The sequence below is a fragment of the Tympanuchus pallidicinctus genome, unplaced genomic scaffold (genome assembly GCF_026119805.1).
Source record: "Tympanuchus pallidicinctus isolate F22 unplaced genomic scaffold, pur_lepc_1.0 scaffold15, whole genome shotgun sequence".
Taxonomy (NCBI): Eukaryota; Metazoa; Chordata; class Aves; order Galliformes; family Phasianidae; genus Tympanuchus; species Tympanuchus pallidicinctus.
The window spans coordinates 26,146,096-26,164,807 of NW_026294669.1; the positions used below are offsets into that span (position 1 = coordinate 26,146,096).

General features: G+C 40.2%; 1 protein-coding gene across 1 annotated transcript; it reads right to left on the reverse strand.

Moving 5' to 3' along the window:
* Positions 1-14,195: 14,195 nt before the first annotated feature.
* MAIP1 (matrix AAA peptidase interacting protein 1) lies at positions 14,196-18,616 on the reverse strand. Its single transcript, XM_052676405.1, has 5 exons — positions 18,281-18,616; positions 17,500-17,571; positions 16,069-16,195; positions 14,736-14,886; positions 14,196-14,456 (listed from the first exon to the last, which is right to left on the reverse strand). The coding sequence occupies exons 1-5, from the start codon at positions 18,599-18,601 to the stop codon at positions 14,378-14,380; spliced, it is 750 nt and encodes a 249-aa protein (XP_052532365.1). The 5' UTR covers positions 18,602-18,616; the 3' UTR covers positions 14,196-14,377.
* Between the last annotated feature and the right edge of the window lie 96 nt (positions 18,617-18,712).

Sequence of the window (18,712 nt, forward strand, 5' to 3'; positions counted from 1 at the left end):
ACCAAAACAGCAAATTATATAAGTTACTAATTTTATTTATTTATTTAACTTCTTCAGTCTTCGCATGCTTTTTCCAAACATCCATCATGAATGAACTACAGGCTAATTCTGTAAATACGCCGGGCCAAAGTTATCTCTAAGATAAATTAAATCCACCTGAATTTTAATGCAAAATAATGAAAAACTCATGTGCATATCTATCTATCCCAAGGTCAGTATTTTTGAAACTTCAGGACAAAGGAAGCATTGGTGGTGCCCTCTGTCTGATACAAATAGATGTTTTACCAAAGAATTTAACATCTGTGAATTCCTAATGCCAGTAAGCAAACAAATGAACAAACCCTAACAATTAAGCACTGAACAATTCATAATATTAGCATCATTGTTTGCATTTATCACTCCAGACAATCATGCTCCTCAGTCTTTTATGTTACGGGTGACTGTACTGCATTCATAGCAGTAGCTTGCACTGAGAGCATCAAAACTCCTAGTTAAGGCAGGAACTTTGGTAGAATAGACTTGAGCTTTACATCATGGTCATGACATTACAATGGACAAACATCTCAGTGTCTCACTGCTAGGTCCATGCTTTATTTTGTAAATAAGCATTTTTGCATTGTGATATTACCCATACACTCGTGGGAACTCCTGCTTGCTTCTCAGTAAAACTTTCATGTTATCTCCTGAGAAAGAATGTGCCTGCAATTCTTTTTAGTGTGGGGAAAAATGGTATTTTGCAGACTTGGGGAATATCGAAGAGCCCACCCACTAATCCCTTTGCTCTGATACTTTCATCTCCAGGAATTATGTTTACAAAGAAGGCCATTCTTTTCTCTGGAAGAAAGCAGGGACTGGATAAATGTTACCACCAGCGAGCATTTCATATTCTTTCTAAACAGCCCATTCAAGCCAGTGCATGCAGACTCACAAAACGTAACTGCTAAGCTAAGGAAAAACATATGCTTTCCATACAGAAAGAATAAAAATGTTCCAAAATTGTCCTTCAAGATTCTTTCTTTTTTTGTTCAGGAGAACCACGCAGAACACATCTGCCCCAACTGGTGCTGCATTGCTCCTTGCAGCAATCCAAAGCAGAACCCTTCTCAGAGAGCTATTACATCCTATCCCTCTTTTCTTTCCCAGGAAATGCTCCCTAATCCACAAAACCAGTTTCAAACACACCATTGCTCTGTTCCTTGTCCCTACTGCTCCGCCATATGAAATAGGAGCACTTCAGGGAGCAGTCACACACCACATATCCTGAGCCCCTTTGTTACAAACCAGACAAGCTTGTGGCCCAGCTGAGTCACGTTGGAAGACAGCTGGGGTCTTGCACAGCTGGAAACATTGCACCTCAAAACCCAGCACCGCAAATGATTAATTATCTTCAAATCAACAACATCCTTCCCCTAAACATACGAAACAGACAATTCTAAAACTAGCGCTCAGAAAAACCTGTGACTGCCTTCTAGGAAAAAAAAAAAAAAAAAAGGTTTATTGTTGTGCATGCACTTTTTGTTTGTTTTTTAAATGAATAAAGATAAGTGACAATCAAATGGAAGAATCAACAAGTGGATTTACCAACTGAAAGTTGATCTGTAACTAAAATGACCGTGCATGGATCTTAATATATGAATGCTTACTTAGGAAGCTGGGATTACAGCCTGTAATACAATAGATATAAAAATTACAGATAACGTTCAGCTTACATTCTGCTGTATAGAACACAAACTGAACACTTTAAACACAAAGGCATCCATCCTGATCTTGTTTCTGCACAAGAGAATGCTATGCATATCTTTTGAACGATATAATTTCAGTATCTTGTGAGGAGTTTTGTTAATAGTCATACATAAATTAAAAAAAAACCCACACATATTTAAGTGGAATACTGAGATTGCCAGTGATCCCAGTGTATTCAAATTTTCCTGGGTTGGAAGGAGAAATATTTTGCCTTCCTAAAAGGAAAGAAGAAAGCCCAAAGATTTGACTCTTTGCAGTACTTTAAAATCTTCCTTTCCCACAGACGGCAGAAAAGCATAAGCCTCAGGTGACAGCAGCAGGCACAACTGCATTTAAAAGGCTTTGATTAATGAAGTACAGCTTGGGCAAGGCTGCTACCCACTCCTTAAAGTAAAGTACATTGCCCTGATGGAAAAATGAGTCTTAACTGCCATTGCAGATGGAAAGATACAAAGTCCTTCCTTCCTTCCACATGGAGAGTCAGCTAGCTCAGGCACGTATATTATCTCCATCTGCAAACAAGCTTCAGCTACGTTACTGAATCCTGTTACCAATTGTTATGCCTCACATAGGAAACCCCCCCATTTCCTAGAAGCATATGGATTAATTAGTCTCAGCAGCACTGGATAACACACAGCCCTAACCTCCAAACACACAAGAAAACTTCAGAAAGATGCCTTCAATGAAAGTACGTACTCAAAGCAAGAACGACACAAAATAGTTTGGAGAGCTCTGTGCTTTTGTTGTTGTTGTTGTTCTTCCACAAATATTAAGCAATTTCCACAATTTTTGACTGCATGAGATAATCTTTTAATTTCTTGCATTTCTCAAAGCCAACAACTGCTGGGCCAGGCTGACATGTGAGCAAAGGATCCAAAGATTTTTGAGCAGTCCATACTCTCTTTTGAATCAGTTCTAAGCCGTGCTCTTTTAAACAAAAAAGAAAGAACAGAGGGAATAAGTAGCCAGGGGAAAAAAAAAAAAAAAAAAAAGGACATGAGTACACCTTACTTTTTTGTTCAGCTTGTTTCTGGTGCGGGGCAGTAAGCAGCACTATGCTAACTGTTGCCACATGTGGATCCAGAGAAGCATCACATCCTGCAGCAGTACTCCAATCACGAGGATGAGCACAGAGAGTTTTTGTCACCACTGGTTATTCTCTGTTTTCTGCAAAAGAGGAACAGTGCTCTTTTGTTAACCAGAGACCTACATGAAGCTGAAAGTATCTTCTGCTTCCTTCTTCTAATGTTTCAGAAACATTAACAAGAAGGTTGGGTTTTAGTGTATAAGAAAAAGCTTTGAGGTAAATTAACAAAGAAGAGAGCTTACAAGAGACACCAGGGCTGCATTTCTCCTATTTTAGAACGTAGAACAGTGCATAAATCTCTGAACCAAAATGCTGTGTTGCACTATTTCAAAGTCTGCCACTTTATATCAGTGTCCTGCAGTGACCTTTTCTTCTTCCCCCATCTCGACTGCCAAGAAGTCTGAATTTGGCCTTTTGCACATCCCAGAGGACTGTTATACAGGAAAAATAACTATAGTGTAGAAAAACAGGCCACTGACACTTAAGTCGTAAGTCAACATTAGAAAAGGAAGCTTTAGTCTGGTATATAGGTCAGCACAGTACTTGAAGCACGAACATTGGGCAATTTGATTCATGGAGAGGGCTGGCTCAGAGAGTAGAGCTGCTCTCAAGAAACCGCAACACACAACTGTTCTGAGCAGCCAGGCTGCTCTGCATGTAACACTTTAGAACCATTTACTGTTCCAAAGTCAGGCAAGGATAGAACAGATGTGGTTTCACAGCAAGCAGAGCTTTGAGCTGCATCCAGTGATAAGAGATAAGTCATTGCTTCCATTCTGAGACAAAGCAACACAATAAGACTCAAGAACACATTCCAAGCAGTTCTTACAACACACCAAACTGGGGAACAGTCAGAAAACCTGCAGTATGATAGGCCTTCTGGTCAGAATTCTAAAGAAAAAAAAATCCTATATTCAAAACGTAATGAGCAAAAGGATGCAACTCATGGTACTTCTATTGAATATCTGGTAGGACACCTTGTATTGGGGAGTGCTCCAGCTCCCTGCTAAAGCTTGTCCTAAAGCACAACAAAATCAAAGCCAGTCATTTACAAGACTCTGAATTGGTTTTGAGTCATGTCCTACGTGAGCCGACTTAAGCAGCTGTAGCAATGTGACAGACGAACATAAAGGGAAAGGCATTACAACAGAGGTACACTGACAGAAGGACCAGCACAACAGGAAGGTGCTACAAAGGAAGGGAAGAAGATTGCTCACCTGTATCAGAAGATTCCAGGTTTGCAGGGGAAAGCATCACCAAGGAGGGGTCTCCAGAAAGAGATCCTTCCCCTGTGGCAGCCAGCCAAGACCTTCAGTGAGGTCTAAGAGAGGTGCAGCCAGGCTGCATCCCTTCCAGTCACACAGCTGAATTGCTTCCACCTGTGCTCCCACGTTCCTATAAACTTGCTTTCAAAAACTAGAATTTGACTTATTGTGTGACAACACTATAGAAAAAAAATATAGCTTATGTCCTACAGAAAAATTGAGACTTCTTAAAAATGAAAATTAAGATTTTCACCTATGTTGCCATACACGCTAAAAGTACAAGAGAGGTGAAAAATAATGAAAACTCATAACTCAGTATGATCAGACTTCCACTGCGTGCAGCACATAAAATAATGTTTCCCAGAATACAGCACGTTAACTCATTTCTACCCTGTAAGAGCACTACCTGAAATTATATCTGTTCCAGTACAGAACTGTGACTCTGCTCTGCAGAAACTTAAGGGTTGGTTCTTCAATGTTGCTCACCAACAGCACGAGTTTCTCTTTTATCACCTCTCTTCATCAAAACCAGAAAACACTGGTCTGAAAGCCAAGCTTGAGAGAGCGCACATCTAGACCTGAAACAGCTCAAAGAGCTGTGTCTTCATTGCAGTGTCAACATCAGTCTTCAAACACGACTGACATCTTGGTATAACAACTTACAACTAAATTACATTGCCTGCTTCCTTTGCCAGGAGGTACTATGTGATTCAGGGTTTGAGTTTGCTGTATCTTGTTTATATCACATATATTTCAATCCTCTTCATTGAAGGAAGTCCAGCTAGGAATGCTTGACTTGAATGGACTAATTCAGGAATAGTTATGATTTGTTTGCTTGATTAGGACTGAATCCCACCTGTGAAATACAGCTGGCATTCATTAAAATAAAAAAAACCTTTCCTTCAGCACATAATGCCATCTCCCCCCAGCCTACTGCATTTGAGCAGCTGATCAGACAAGAACTACGTGTCTAAGAACGCCAAGTATGTTGAAAAAAAATACCTATTTACAATTATTGCCTTTTCTGCAGTACAACCTCACAAACTACTTACTGGGAATTGTGGATGTTACTCTGAAAAAATCCTTCCATAGGATTCTTTACTATGCATCATCTCAACCACAGTATTAAGTGAAAATCGCAGCTAAAAGGTTAGTTAGAGCTTCATTAGATAGCATAGAAACAACCAGATCCCAAAAAACCCAAATACATGCCTTTAAAGCATGTACCAAGGCAGTACCAATACTGAAGGCAGATTGTGGACAAACAGAAAATATGAAGCAATACACAATCATAACAACATACAGCTGTTCTTCAGGAATTTCATTGTAGCCAAGAGCTACGCATAAAGAAGGTAGGCAAAGTGAAACAAAACTTAAAACGGTCTGATTATTTTGCCATGTCATGCATTTACACATGCCTTCTGGCCTTTCTGAAGAATTCATGCCTTTTGACACAAGGATTTCTTCTGGCATCCAATTCAAAAAAATCACGTAACAAAAACCTGCCTAACGATGCCTGCACACAGCTCTACAGTGCAGTTTAAGAATTCCAGCAGGTCCACCTCAGTACAACATCACTCACTCAGTAGCTTGCACACTGTCTGAAGATACTCCATACAGCACACTCTGCTCTTGCCTTGGAGGACAAAAAAAAAAAAAAAGGATTACAAATCCAAATCTCTCTCTTCCCAAGGAAAAGGCATGCAAATAAAACATGACTCAAAATAATTCATGCTAAAATGACAGGATATGTGTGACTTCATACCCCGTGAATATCAATCAGGAAGCACTGCAACATTTAGAACTGTGAGGGCAGAAGTCACAAGGTTATACAGTGATTTACTTTGTGAATTATGTTGGATGCAGCATTTAGAAAAAAAATACAGGAAAACATTTTCAGATGTCTTCACCAATAACCTGGACTATCAGCTTCAGAACATCTGAAGTGACACGACCAAGTCACTTCCCTTCAGTACCCCATGTGCAATTACTATGCACTCAGTCAAGGCACACTGCAATACGATGTTAAGACTTCAAGAAAAAAAATGAAAGAGAAACATGGGCAAAGAAAATGGAAACATATGGAGATGTGTGTACAGATTTCACACCAGTCCCATTCAGGACTGAGGAACACGGAGATGTGACACACCTGGGAGAGGCATATATATTCTGGATAAAACCTTCAAAATGGTTTGTCAAATGACAAACAAGAGAATGTGAAAATGACAAAACTATTCCATATGATGCTGTTCACAAAGAACACAGGAAATGTAGTCCACTAGGGGGAAATACAGACGATTACTAAAACAGGCAGCCTGTTGTGCATGTAAACAAGGATTTGAAAGAGATGAGAAAAGGATTTCAAATTCCCCCACACTATCTCTTACAAACAACAAAGTGCAGCAAACCAGCTAGACAAAGCAAGCAACAAATCCAATCAAATCCTTGGTTTTGTACATCATATTACACCCAAAAGGAACAGACAAGGCTAAGCACATGTCCAGCAACAGTTCAGAAAAGTTTAGCAGTAAGGAAAAATCAAATTTCAGGGCCACCATCTTCATAAGGCAGCACAGAAGCTAAAGGAAAAAAAGTAAGCATTTGTGCTCACAAAATTGGCTAGATGAGTGCTTTTGAATGGACAGAAATTCTACATATCAGACCTTGAATTAGCCACAGTTCAAATCAGATTGCAAACTGAGAGAATGCACTGACTGTGGCTAAAAAGAGAACAAAGGTCTTGGACCACAGATTCTGTTGTTTATTTAGGTTGTCAATCTATTAGTTGAAAGAATAATGTCTCATATAATTTCTGATATGATTTGTCACATATCCAAACAAGTACAACAGTGAAATTTTGGAAAATATTTAACATTTAAATTACTTTTAACAGAGGTTAGCAGAAAGCAACATCCAGCCAGACCACTGGAGAGGGTCTCCATGATTTTATTTTGCTCAGTTTTTCAAAACATATTCCTGGGTTGTTACAGCTTCTGTTCTGAAAAGTCAGAGTTTCCTCTTTATTTGAATCTCACATTACCAACAACCTTTGGTCCCCTTCCTCTATTCCTGCTATTATAATTTCAGTTTTTGCCAGAAGCAGCCATTAGATGACTTAAGGGAATCTCCAGTACAATGCAAAGACTATGTTTCATGCAGCTGACCCTGCCTGAAACCCACGCGCTTCAGTGAAATAAAAGCAAGAAGCTGCAAAACACATCATGGTTGAGGTATCAGGGTCTCCTGTGCCCAAAGACACCGTACTGGAAGAAAACTGATTGGGAGAATGTACAATCAATGGATATTAAGATGTTACAACCACAACATAAACAAGAGAGTTAGGAGAAGTAGATTATGATAACAAAAGAGAATAAATAGAAGGCTTACCCTTAGTTGGGCTCACCATAAAACACCAGAAGGAGGGATCTCCAGACAAGATCCTTCCCCACTGGTAGCCAGCTCTTAAATAGGTCTAGGAGGGGTGAAGCCTGGCTCCTCCCCTTCCGGCAGCACAGGTGAGTTGCCTTCAGCACAGGTGAGTTGCTGACTCCTGGCTCACCTCAGGTGATCAATCAGAGGTTCAGGCCGTGACTCAGTAGTTCCCATAAAGGAGAGACACACTGATGATTTCATGAGGAATGACAGCCTTCACTGCAGAGAAAGATAATGAACCTTACCAATGTGGCATTCAGAAGAAATCTCCTTTACAATCCAGGAACTGGAACTGTAACCCAAACCATGTGAGAATGATTTATCAGAAAGAATCTGGCTTTTTTTTCCTCAGAAGTCTATAATATCAGCAGTGGAAAAACTTTTCCATCCCTAACTCCGGGTGAAAGAATGAAAAACAAGAAAACAAAAAAAGAACACCACAATGTGAAGGGTAGCAAAAAAACCACCCTCCCTTAGAACGCAAATCACAATACCAAAAGTTTTATTATAATTACTGCTTTAATGCAGAGCTCTCTGTTGAGACAAAGATGAAGGCCGACATGAATTTGGACTTAAAATATCACCCATTAATTTGCTTCTAAAAATGCACTACAGTGTTAAGTTCTAAGCATATCCTCAATGTAATAGCTTGGAATCCAAGCCGCAGTGAGTTTACCACCTTTACAAGTACTTGTACAAATGTTTTACCCTCCTCTGAGACCAAGAGCTGGAACATGATAGCAAGAGTGCAGTCACGCAGCTTAATTCTTTCAATGCTGGGTTGCACCATGCTTGAATGACAGCAGCAGGAATTATGTCTTTTGAAAGCACTTCTCAGCAGAAGTCAAACGGAAATCCTAACCCTTGCCAACAAACACTGCACACTACACCCAGAGGACTAGTGATTTCTTATGGTTTTCTAAGGCAGAAGCTGCGGGAGGAAAAAATAAGATAAGGCTTTTAAAAACATTTTGTTCTACCTATGAAAATACCTGCTACCTCAGAAAACAGCTGGCTTAATGCTAATGACACAAGCATAGGGAACAGGCTATCGGCTCAGAGGGTTCTGCTACAGGGGCTTTGGCCTCAAGTGGAGATAGACGTTACACCAATAGTAATTAAAAAGCACAAGGTGCCTGCAGAGCTCATTATGGATTTTAATAATATATGTACTTTGAACATAAAAGAAATGAGATTTCAATCTGTCAATCCAGGACAGACCACTTTATGATTCAGTTTCTACCCTGATCAAGCAAGCAGCGATTAAATGTTCATTTGTTCAATGGTCAATGCCTTGCATGACATGAGTTATGGGCTACACAAATTCACTTCCATTAACTTGTTCTTCATTTCATATTGCAGTTCCTCAACTCTCTTTCCTCCAAAAAAGAAATAAAAATCCCAAATCATTACTCAGATTCTCGATTTGGAAGACCATATATACATTAAATTAAAAAAAACAAAAAACATCAGAAGTACTGATCTGGCAGTACTATAGGTAGGAGGGTAGAAGATTCCAAACCAGCATAACACCAGGGTGCACAAACTACCATGCTAACAGACCCATGGGCTTTAACAAGAATGCTCACATGCTCAAATTGCACCACGGAAGCTTTAGGTCTCCAGATTGAGCAGCTGGTACTTAAGGTAAGGATGTTGCACGTGCCAAATGGTTTCAGAAAATTCAAAAGAGGGATTGTCAAGATATTCCTTCTCCTCCTCCCAACCTTTTTCATTCCTGATTTCTAAGTTTCTGCTAGTTTCTAATTATCATAAGGCAGAGACAACCCACAGCTGCTCTGATTTACTGTAACTTTACCTGGGCAGTTTGACAAACATACTGTGAAATCTCTGCAACCTTACATTCGGACTTCAGTTCCTATTTTGGAAATCCAGATAGTTCCCTCATGCACAAATCAGAGTACAAGAGTAGCTTGTTATGTAAAAGGTTACTGTCAAATGTAACATATAATCTAGACAAATGTTTAAGTCAACACTTGCTTCCTACACACACTAAATCTCATCCTTGAGGCAAAGGGCCAAGTCCTTGCTGAAACACCATGTCCTCTGCCAGGTGCAACGGTTAGCAGATCGGAGACAGAAAATTTCTAACACCAAAACATTAGATTTGTCTGTGTGGACACACTTGACCTGACAGCTCTGTGATCTAACCTTGCTTACATGTGTATTTTGCTTGCTTGTCCTGTTCACATCGCTCAGTTCCTGAACACTGTGAAACAAAAGTCGCTATGAAGAGTCCTGTTCTGTGACAGAAGAGGGACAAAGTGGCACACAGGGAAACTACAACACATCTAACTTTAACTCTCCTGTACTTCTGAGGGAATCACTTCAAAGGTAGCAAAAAAGCTACACTCCGCCCCTCCCATTACAGCTCACTGACAATCTTCCCACCAACTTCAATAGGAGCTTACTATGAAAAAGCATACATCATTTAAATATGTTTAAGAGACAGAGAGTTGAGGAGTGTTTTCAACAGCGCTACAGCTGTACAGCTATTCAACAACCCTATATAGCAGGATTGTAAGAAAAATGAAAGAATAGCACATCAACAGTGGAAAAGGTGAAAGATAAGGAAGCATATCCCTACAACTTCTTGTGCGCAGTACTCACTGTGCAACTCCATTTAGGCCAGCTGCTCCTCCCTTAGAAGAATGAAAGCACAGCTATATAAGCAACGCTCAGTTTGCTAGCAGCTAAATGCCTCTTCCTGTGCTTGGTGCAGTGCTTATAAGCTGAGGCTTCAGATCCACACGTGAAAGAGGAATAAAAACAAAAACACTTCTCTAGCACACATGCTTGTATCCCAACCCATGCAAGCCAGAGACATGATGAGCACACAGCCTGCAAGGAACCTAAAAGGCCCCCAACATGCAGCCAATGTGGCTGGAGCACATCAGACAAAAAACAAGTTTAACCACAACACAGCTAAAGGGAAATACTAAACTCACTCACTTTTGAAGGGCAAACAATTGATTTTTTACTTCTGAGCAATTTTGCACTGATAAGACTTGAAAATAACCAAGTATAACTGCCTGTAAAGGCCAGGTTACACTTGAACATGCCTCGTAGACTGAAAAAAGCTGAATGTAGACTCCAAATTAATCAGAACAACACTAGGAAAAGAATAAAAATCAACACGACAAACATACTTTAAAATGTGAATACAAAACTATGGTGTGCTGTGTCAGACACTGAGGTGCCTGAATGAATTCACATCTACAACTCATCTTTTGTGCTGTGAAATCACCACTTCCAAATAGGTTGGCACTGCACAGAGAGATGACGCTATGGCTGACTCAGGATGAACGCCCGTAAGAACATCAAGACTAATGTTCTTAAATCTAAATGACTTAAACAGCTCTGAAATGGGAGCAAGCACCTCTACCATTTTATCCTTTATCCTGCTTACATTCATTAACGTTAGCCACTTCCCAGCTGTGTAACCAAGGCCATCTACTGGTGAGATGTGCAAATTAATGGGGCTTTCTTAGCCAGAATTGACACTCATCGAAACCTAGCTGGATTTGAACTGAAAATGCACCAAGCAGCTGTTTACAGTTGAGCAGTGACAGTAACAGGAAACATGTCCACAGTTTCTGATGAATGTATAGTCTTCCCAAACCCTGTACGAACCTAAAGAAGCACATTTTTCTCAATGAGAAGGATGTGGTATTTTACATCTCACAGTTCAGTCCTAGTCCAGACGCCTTGTAACCTCAATGCTCTGTGTAAAACGAATCAGTAACTTCAACCCGACTAACAGGCATGGATATTACCCTAAAACTCACTAACAAACCTAGTAACAAGAATTGTTTTCAAGAATCACTACAGCCTGTTTGAAAAAGTCTGCAAATATTCTAGATTTGTATGTATGGGATGCATAGACTGTAAAGCACAACTACAATTACCCGTGACTTACAGCAGCAAAAGTGGAAAAAAGTGGAAGTCAGAAAAGGAGATGGAAGGCAAATAAAACACACTCAAATCCAAACATATTTCTCAAGTGAAGTCTAAGACAAGGTAAGCAAGATAATTTAGGAGCAAGAATGCATGCTGTGACACAGAAGCCCACACTGTTCTAGTGATCCCTTTCAGCAGTTTTGGGGCAGTACATTCATTCTTCAACATATATTTATTCTTTTTAAGTCGAGAACTAACCCTGGATTTACTTTATTTTCCCCTTATTTTTGGCAGGAAGCACAGCAAAACCACACACAGCATGGTACATGCACTTCTTTAGAATGTCTATTGCTTATTTCTAAATCAGGAAAATATCTCTAGCAAAGCATCTTTTGCTCTTTTTAAAGCTTTGTAACACAAATTATTTGTATCAGTTTTGGGTAAGTTGTTTGAGTGACATCACTGGAAATCGCTGAAGTAAAAGGACAATATTCTTCCCCAACTTTGACTGTAAATCTTGGATGAGAACTATGTAAAACAACTCCATATCCTTTTAGCCACGAGAACTTGGGACAGTCTTCATAGTATCTACCAATATATTCACTAGGAGTTAGCTTGAATACACTAAACCCATTTTGTACCTTAGAGTGGTTGGAGCAGCTACATTTAGGCTGGCAATGCAAAGCCAGGAGGTTTATTTATTTATTTATTTTCACCTTGAAGAACATCAAAGAGAAGTATTTCCACACCACCCTATGAATAATACTAGTTTAAGTTTTGCAATTAACATGCTCTTATCAGAGATTTTCAGACAAGAAGAAAAAATTTAGAAGGTTAAGATAATTGCAGTATTGGATACCAATATATTCAAAATGACTGGAGATAACGTTAAAGCATATTTCAAAACCAGCTATAGTTAAAAGAGTGGAAAAATCCCCACGGATAACTAAAAGAATTAAAGAGCTCAAACTCTAAGACCACTGGCATTCTCCCCATCACATTACCACAGATCTCTATCTCAGTTCTGATTAGAAAGAAATGTAAAAGCTTGATATAGTCAGAATATTCACTGCTATCTGTTCCACGCACAACCAACGTTCTTCACATACAACTCATGCAATTCACTGTAACTCAGGCAATAATAAGCACTGAAAGTCCAGACAAGTGTCTGTACTTTTTTTTAGCACAGTACTATGGCAGCAAACAGGTCTTATCACTGCAGTTCTGACACTGACCAATTCATTCTTCTATGAAAAAGGAATGTTTACTTCCGGAACGAGAGCCATGGAACAGAGGCTACAGACTATGACTTGCATTACAAACTCATCTCACATCATTTGATTAATTCTGTAAGAAATGGTCATCTTGCTTGACCTTAGTTGTGATCTATAAGAAAATTACATTCATCAAATCCTCAGTCCCTCCAAATGTACTCGGTTTCATCTCACAGCTACAGAAAACCAACCGAGAAGTCAGTTCTTTGTTATGCCAAAACATGGAGAAAGTCTTAGCAAAAAGAGTATTGCGTTACATATATAGCATGTAATATATATAATTAGTAATATAGCCCAATTCTGAGAACCAGTTTTGCCATAGTGCAAAGTAGGGTCAGGAAGTCCAGTTCATCAGATCCTTGTAGATGTGATCAACAAAATAACCTCTACATCTCCACCAACTAGCAAAAAGGAAACACAAGCTTTTTTATGTGTTGTGGATTTCTGGACAATGCATGCACTGGATTACAGTCTGACTGTAACCTCCTTCTACCAAGTGACCCAGAAAAATGATTTTACATAAGGCCCTGAGCAACAACAAGCCTTTGTACAAATTAAACAGGAGATAGTTCATGCAGTAGCCCTAGAGCCAACCTGGACAAGGTGAGATGTAAAAAATGTGCTCTACACCAAAGCCGTGGAGAATGGCCCCACCTGGAGCTGCTGGGAGAAAGCACCAGAAGGGAAACTCAAGGTCAACCCATAGGGTTTTGGAGCTGGAACACAATACAGTCTAACTGAAAAAGAGATATTGACAGCATATGAAGGGGTTTGAACTGCTTCAGAAGTGGCCAGTACTGAAATACAGCTCCCTTCTGCACCCTGACCACCTGTGCTGTGCTTATGCCCACTACCATCTAACAACTGTACAAGAGATCTAAAATGGATTTTAGATTTTCTATGTCTTCATATAATGATTTGCTCATTTCTTCTACAAGCAGTTTCAGGAATTCATTTAGCTATGTTATCAAGTCCTCTTAAATTCAAGTTTTAGACTGATCATTCTAACACAAACTTCTGAACTTGGAATTATCTGTGAGTTACTGAATTGAAAGGAACATCATTTTTATTATAAAAAAAAAATCTACAATCCACTTTCCCAGGGTGATGTTAACGAGATTTTTTTAATTCCAATCTCACACCAAACACTAATAATGGCTCTAAGTTTCCTAATCTCAAATACATTCAATAATGACATTACCTCAAACTGAACTGTTGAAGATAGACAATCTAAGAAGTCCATCTACTGCTATTTCATCTTGCATATTATTCAGTTACATACTGCACAGTCCCTGGGGAAAAAAATATATGAAGGTAATTTAGAAGGGTCAGCAGCCATGAAAGTGTTGTAGTACCATTTCTTTCTTCTCAGAATACAAGAAGTAAGCATCCCCATTATACTGGCCTTTGTGAAAATGTGCCATCTAAATGCCTTGGATGAGCACAAGTACCAATTAAATCTGTACCAGCCTGTTCCATGGAAAAGGCTTTATTGCAAAGTTTCAGCATAGTGTAAACTTCAGAAACAATTTTGGGAAAATCAAACATACAAAGTTCTTCCCTCCTTTTGGAAAAGAGAGAAAAAAAAATAGACCAAAACGTCTGATATTTGTAACAACAGAACATTTATAACATAAAGATTCTGCAGAAGGCATTTATTCTAATAGCTTTGGATGTTCAATTCGTGTAATTGTCCAGTCCGGTTTTGCTCCTTCTGTGAATTCCCTTTGGAACCTGGAAAAGACAACAAAGTAATCAAAGTGTCATTAAATTTACTTAATCTTTAAAGAGATACTAATATCAACAAGGAAGAAACTCAGGAAAGAAATACTTCACTTCTGTATTATTCCTATGAAACCTCACAGAACGATGCTTATGCACCAAAGAGGAAAAAATATATTAATAGCTTACACGCTTTAGGTACTTACTACGTGTTCTGCACTGACACAACACACATTTTCAATTCCAAACTAGTTTCCACACAGCTAGCATACAAGGGGCAAGGAAACTTACTCATAGTTTGCTGTTAAAATATGTCTTTTTTCCTTTGTGCTTTCATCTCCAAACACAATCTGGAAGACTTTGGTTTCACCTGGTACTTCATCAGGTAGGTTAGCACTATTCAGATACCAGAAACGCATCAGGATACTAACAAACTTTCTTCCTGTTGGAAATAAAGCATAACGTAGACTTCATGTTTATGAATAAATGTATAACAGAATAATTAACAATAAAGCTGTTTAAAGCAGTATTTGTGTTGTTAAGCAGTAACAAAAATACAATCAGGAGAAAGGTATGCAATTTATGAGCTTTACTTACCTCTTGAGAACGTATACAATCTAACTGTATAAAAAAGTTGGCTATCACAAGGTCAAAAGCCAACTATTCATACTACAAAAAAAGTAAGAGAGTTAAATTTCAGAAGTGAACAGGGAAAAAAAAAATCTTTACCTTCAAAAGCAAGAAAAAAAGCTCACTTGGTTTGAAAATCTGAAATTCTGATTCCAAGTCTCACCTCAACTGCGTTTGACAGAAGATAGCATGCAATATTAGTATTTAAACAAAAGAAAACTTGTTTGAGGTTAACACCAGCTTAAAAAAATAACCAGTGTTCTATAACTATACCCCCATGCATATGGGAGCTGCTGAGTCACAGCCTAAACCTCTGATTGATCACCTGAGGTGAGCCATAAGTCAGCCACAGGAGCACAGGTGAAGGCAATTCACCTGTGCTGCAGGAAGGGGAGGAGCCAGGCTCCACTCCTCCTAGACCTATTTAAGAGCTGGCTACCAGTGGGGAAGGATCTTGTCTGGAGATCCCTTCTTCTGGTGTTTTGTGCTGAGCCCAGCATAAAGGTAAGCCTTCTGTTTATTCTCTTTTGTTATCATAGTCCACTCTGTTTAACTCTCTTGTTTATTTTGTGATTGTAACATCTTGATATCCATTGATTATACACCCATGAAAGCAGAATAGTAGCGAAGACAGTAAAATGTCTTTCATTTTTCAGCTTTAATTACTATTCCTGGAATGTATGTATTTTCATTGCTAAAGCAATCAGTCTTCTGCATATAGAACAGTCACTGCTCGAGTGGTTTGAGATTAAGGACTAACAACATGAAGTCAAAATCATGAAAAAGGAATGAACAAAACCTACAAAGAAGTCAAAACAATACCATAATTTATGAACAGTATTGAGTTCTGGTTTAAAAGGAAATTAGGGAACTATGTACAGAAGTACAAGCAAAAGAGTAAGAAAGGAAAAACATTAAGAAAACCCACTTGTACAGAGAGCAAAGCCAGGAAAAAGACCACCCATTGCAAAAATGTTTTAGAATTGTAGCATACCATCATCATCATAGTAAATGCGAACATCTCCTTCTGTTGTGTACATGATTGCATCCATGTCAGCTGCTAAAGCATCCCTATGGTTCTCAGAAAGTGAAGAAATCTTTTCCTTCAACATCTGAAGTACCTAAGTTCAGAAAAACTTATGCTTAGTTCTTCATTAGGAAGCTGAAATAGCAACCTTATTATCTATAACAGTTAATAAAATGAGCTATATTGGAATAACATTTGTTTAACATTGTAAAACATACAGCAAGAATGAGCAAAGCACTGGGCACTCCCAAGCCCTATTTAACCATACTAAACAAGATCCATTTAATACTCAATTTGATGAAAATGTTTAGAAAAAATACTGTCAAAGCAGGAGCTGCATAGCAATGCATAAGTCCAGAAAATACCAGTTCAGTTTGCTTCCACAAAGATACTTACTCTGCCTTCGCACTGCTGACTTCGCTATATGCACATTCCTTACGTTTTGATTCAATCATTTCTCAGTTCTCACCAATTTCTTTGTAAATCAGTTCCATTACCACTAAGTTTAACTTTGCCATTTCAGGATCCACATTCCCACTGGAAAATGTTTAGACATTTGCCAATCAGTAAAGAGTGGAAAACCATTCCTTTAGGACTTAACTTACAGATTGCAGTCACAGTTGTAGCTTCTGAGCATCGTAAGATGTACACAGCTGTGTTACGTAGAAAGGATGTGGTGCACTAGCAGAACAGAAGCATCACCTCAAGCACCACAAAAGGAGGCATCACAAGGAAAGACTAAGTCATGTAGCACACCTTTAACTCATATTCAGTTTTTAATCCTAACCTGAACTACCACTTTTGAAAATCAAATTCAGAGATTGCATGGAAGTATGTGCATCTTTACCAGAGAACATTAGCTTCCAGTGCATGGCAAGTATGAATTTCACCGGGCAGAGCAAGACAGTAGTGCAGTATCAGTCTTGACTCCTGCACACTCTGATCATGAGCTACCCCAATCACCTGAAGAATTTAAGATGAACAGAGGTAAAGGAGATGCTTTTTCAAAGTATCAGTAGAAAAAAAATTACAGCCTATTGCCAACTCTGCTCAGAGAGGAGGTAAGATATGTGGTGCATCCAGCAGGGATGCACTATAACTGTGCCAAAAATTGTGTAGCAAAGGCATTGGTGGTAATAGCACAAACCAAGCTGAAATCCAGGAACAGGGCACATGCAGCCCTGAAGCACCTCCTCCTCTTGACTGATGCATATGCTACCTCTGTCCCTGGGGAAGGCCAAGACAACATCAGCAATTTGGAATTCATAAATGACAGGTACACCAGAAATCCTTTTGGCAACTGGTCCCTATGTTTAGTGGCAAGAACGTTTTTTTCATCATAATTTTATTTCATAATAGAAAACATCAACTGGCAGAAATAGAGATGGAAGTATTTACCTCTGTTGAAACCAGGCCATCCAGCAGGTCAAGTTTTCGCTGAGACAGCAGCTGTGAAACAACGGAAAAGGCCTGCAGAAATAAAAGAGAAATACATAAATAATTTGGGGTTTGCTTACTCTTTGGGCAAATACAGTGTTATAGGACAAGCTACCTAAACATTGTACAATTTAAGACTTCAACGTTTACAGGGTATATCACCACTGGAACAAAACCATTCCAGCATTAAAAAAGGGATTCTGTTAACTGGTAAAAGACTAAGAGTTCTTCCCATTCTCATTTAAAGCACAAGTTTTGGTAACAGGCAAACAAGTGCCCTTCTGTGAAAACATCACAATGGCCTGCAGCTGTTTTTACTCTTTTTTTGAGCAATTCAAACAATCCATGTTCTCTGCCCTGACTGCCTCATTGCCCAACCCCTTCCAAGGCCACCTCCCAGTCCCACTCAAAACAGATGCTCGGGACTAAAATAATTTGGTTTTGAATCTACTGTAGTCCCAAAACCACGGAGGCACACAGCTTCCTATCTTCCTGAGTTCTGTAGGCAGCGCCACATGCAGCGGCCCTTCAGCGTGTCCAAACGGCGCACACGCGAAATGCTGACAGCGTGCTTTGAGCTTTTTACCGCGCGTAAAAATTAACGAGAAAAGAAGGGCAAAGTAAAACAGCGCAGTGTGCTTCTGCCCGGCTCCCTCTCGCGTCCCCAGGCACTTGAACGCCCTCCGCTCTGCGCCGCTGTTTAATTAAACCCAGAGCCACCGGCCGGCGCGCCGGGTCTCACCTGCTTGGCGCCGCGCGTGAACTCTTCGATGCTGAACTCCGAGTCGAAGTAGAGGCGGATGAGCAGGTAGTAGAAGCGGGTACGGAGCCAGGCCAGGGGGTTGGTGATGCGCACCACCACCACCCGCCGCTGCGGCCCCTCTCCCTCGGTCCCCTGCGTCCCGCTGCTGGCGAAACGCACGGCGGGGAGCGCGGGGAGGGGGCCCGGCGGCAACGGATCCGGGACGCGCGCTGCGAGTGGGGCTGCGCGGGCCGCCCCTGGCGCCAGGAGCGCGCCCGCCAGCCACCGTGCGCGCCGGGGAGCAGCGCGCAGCGCCATCATGGCGGCGGTGCCCCCCGACCCCGGCACGTCCGCTGGAGCGTCGCTCCGCCGGAAACACGCCCCGCGCCTCCGGTTCCGCCGTGCTGCGGAGGGCAGCGGCACCGCGCCGTA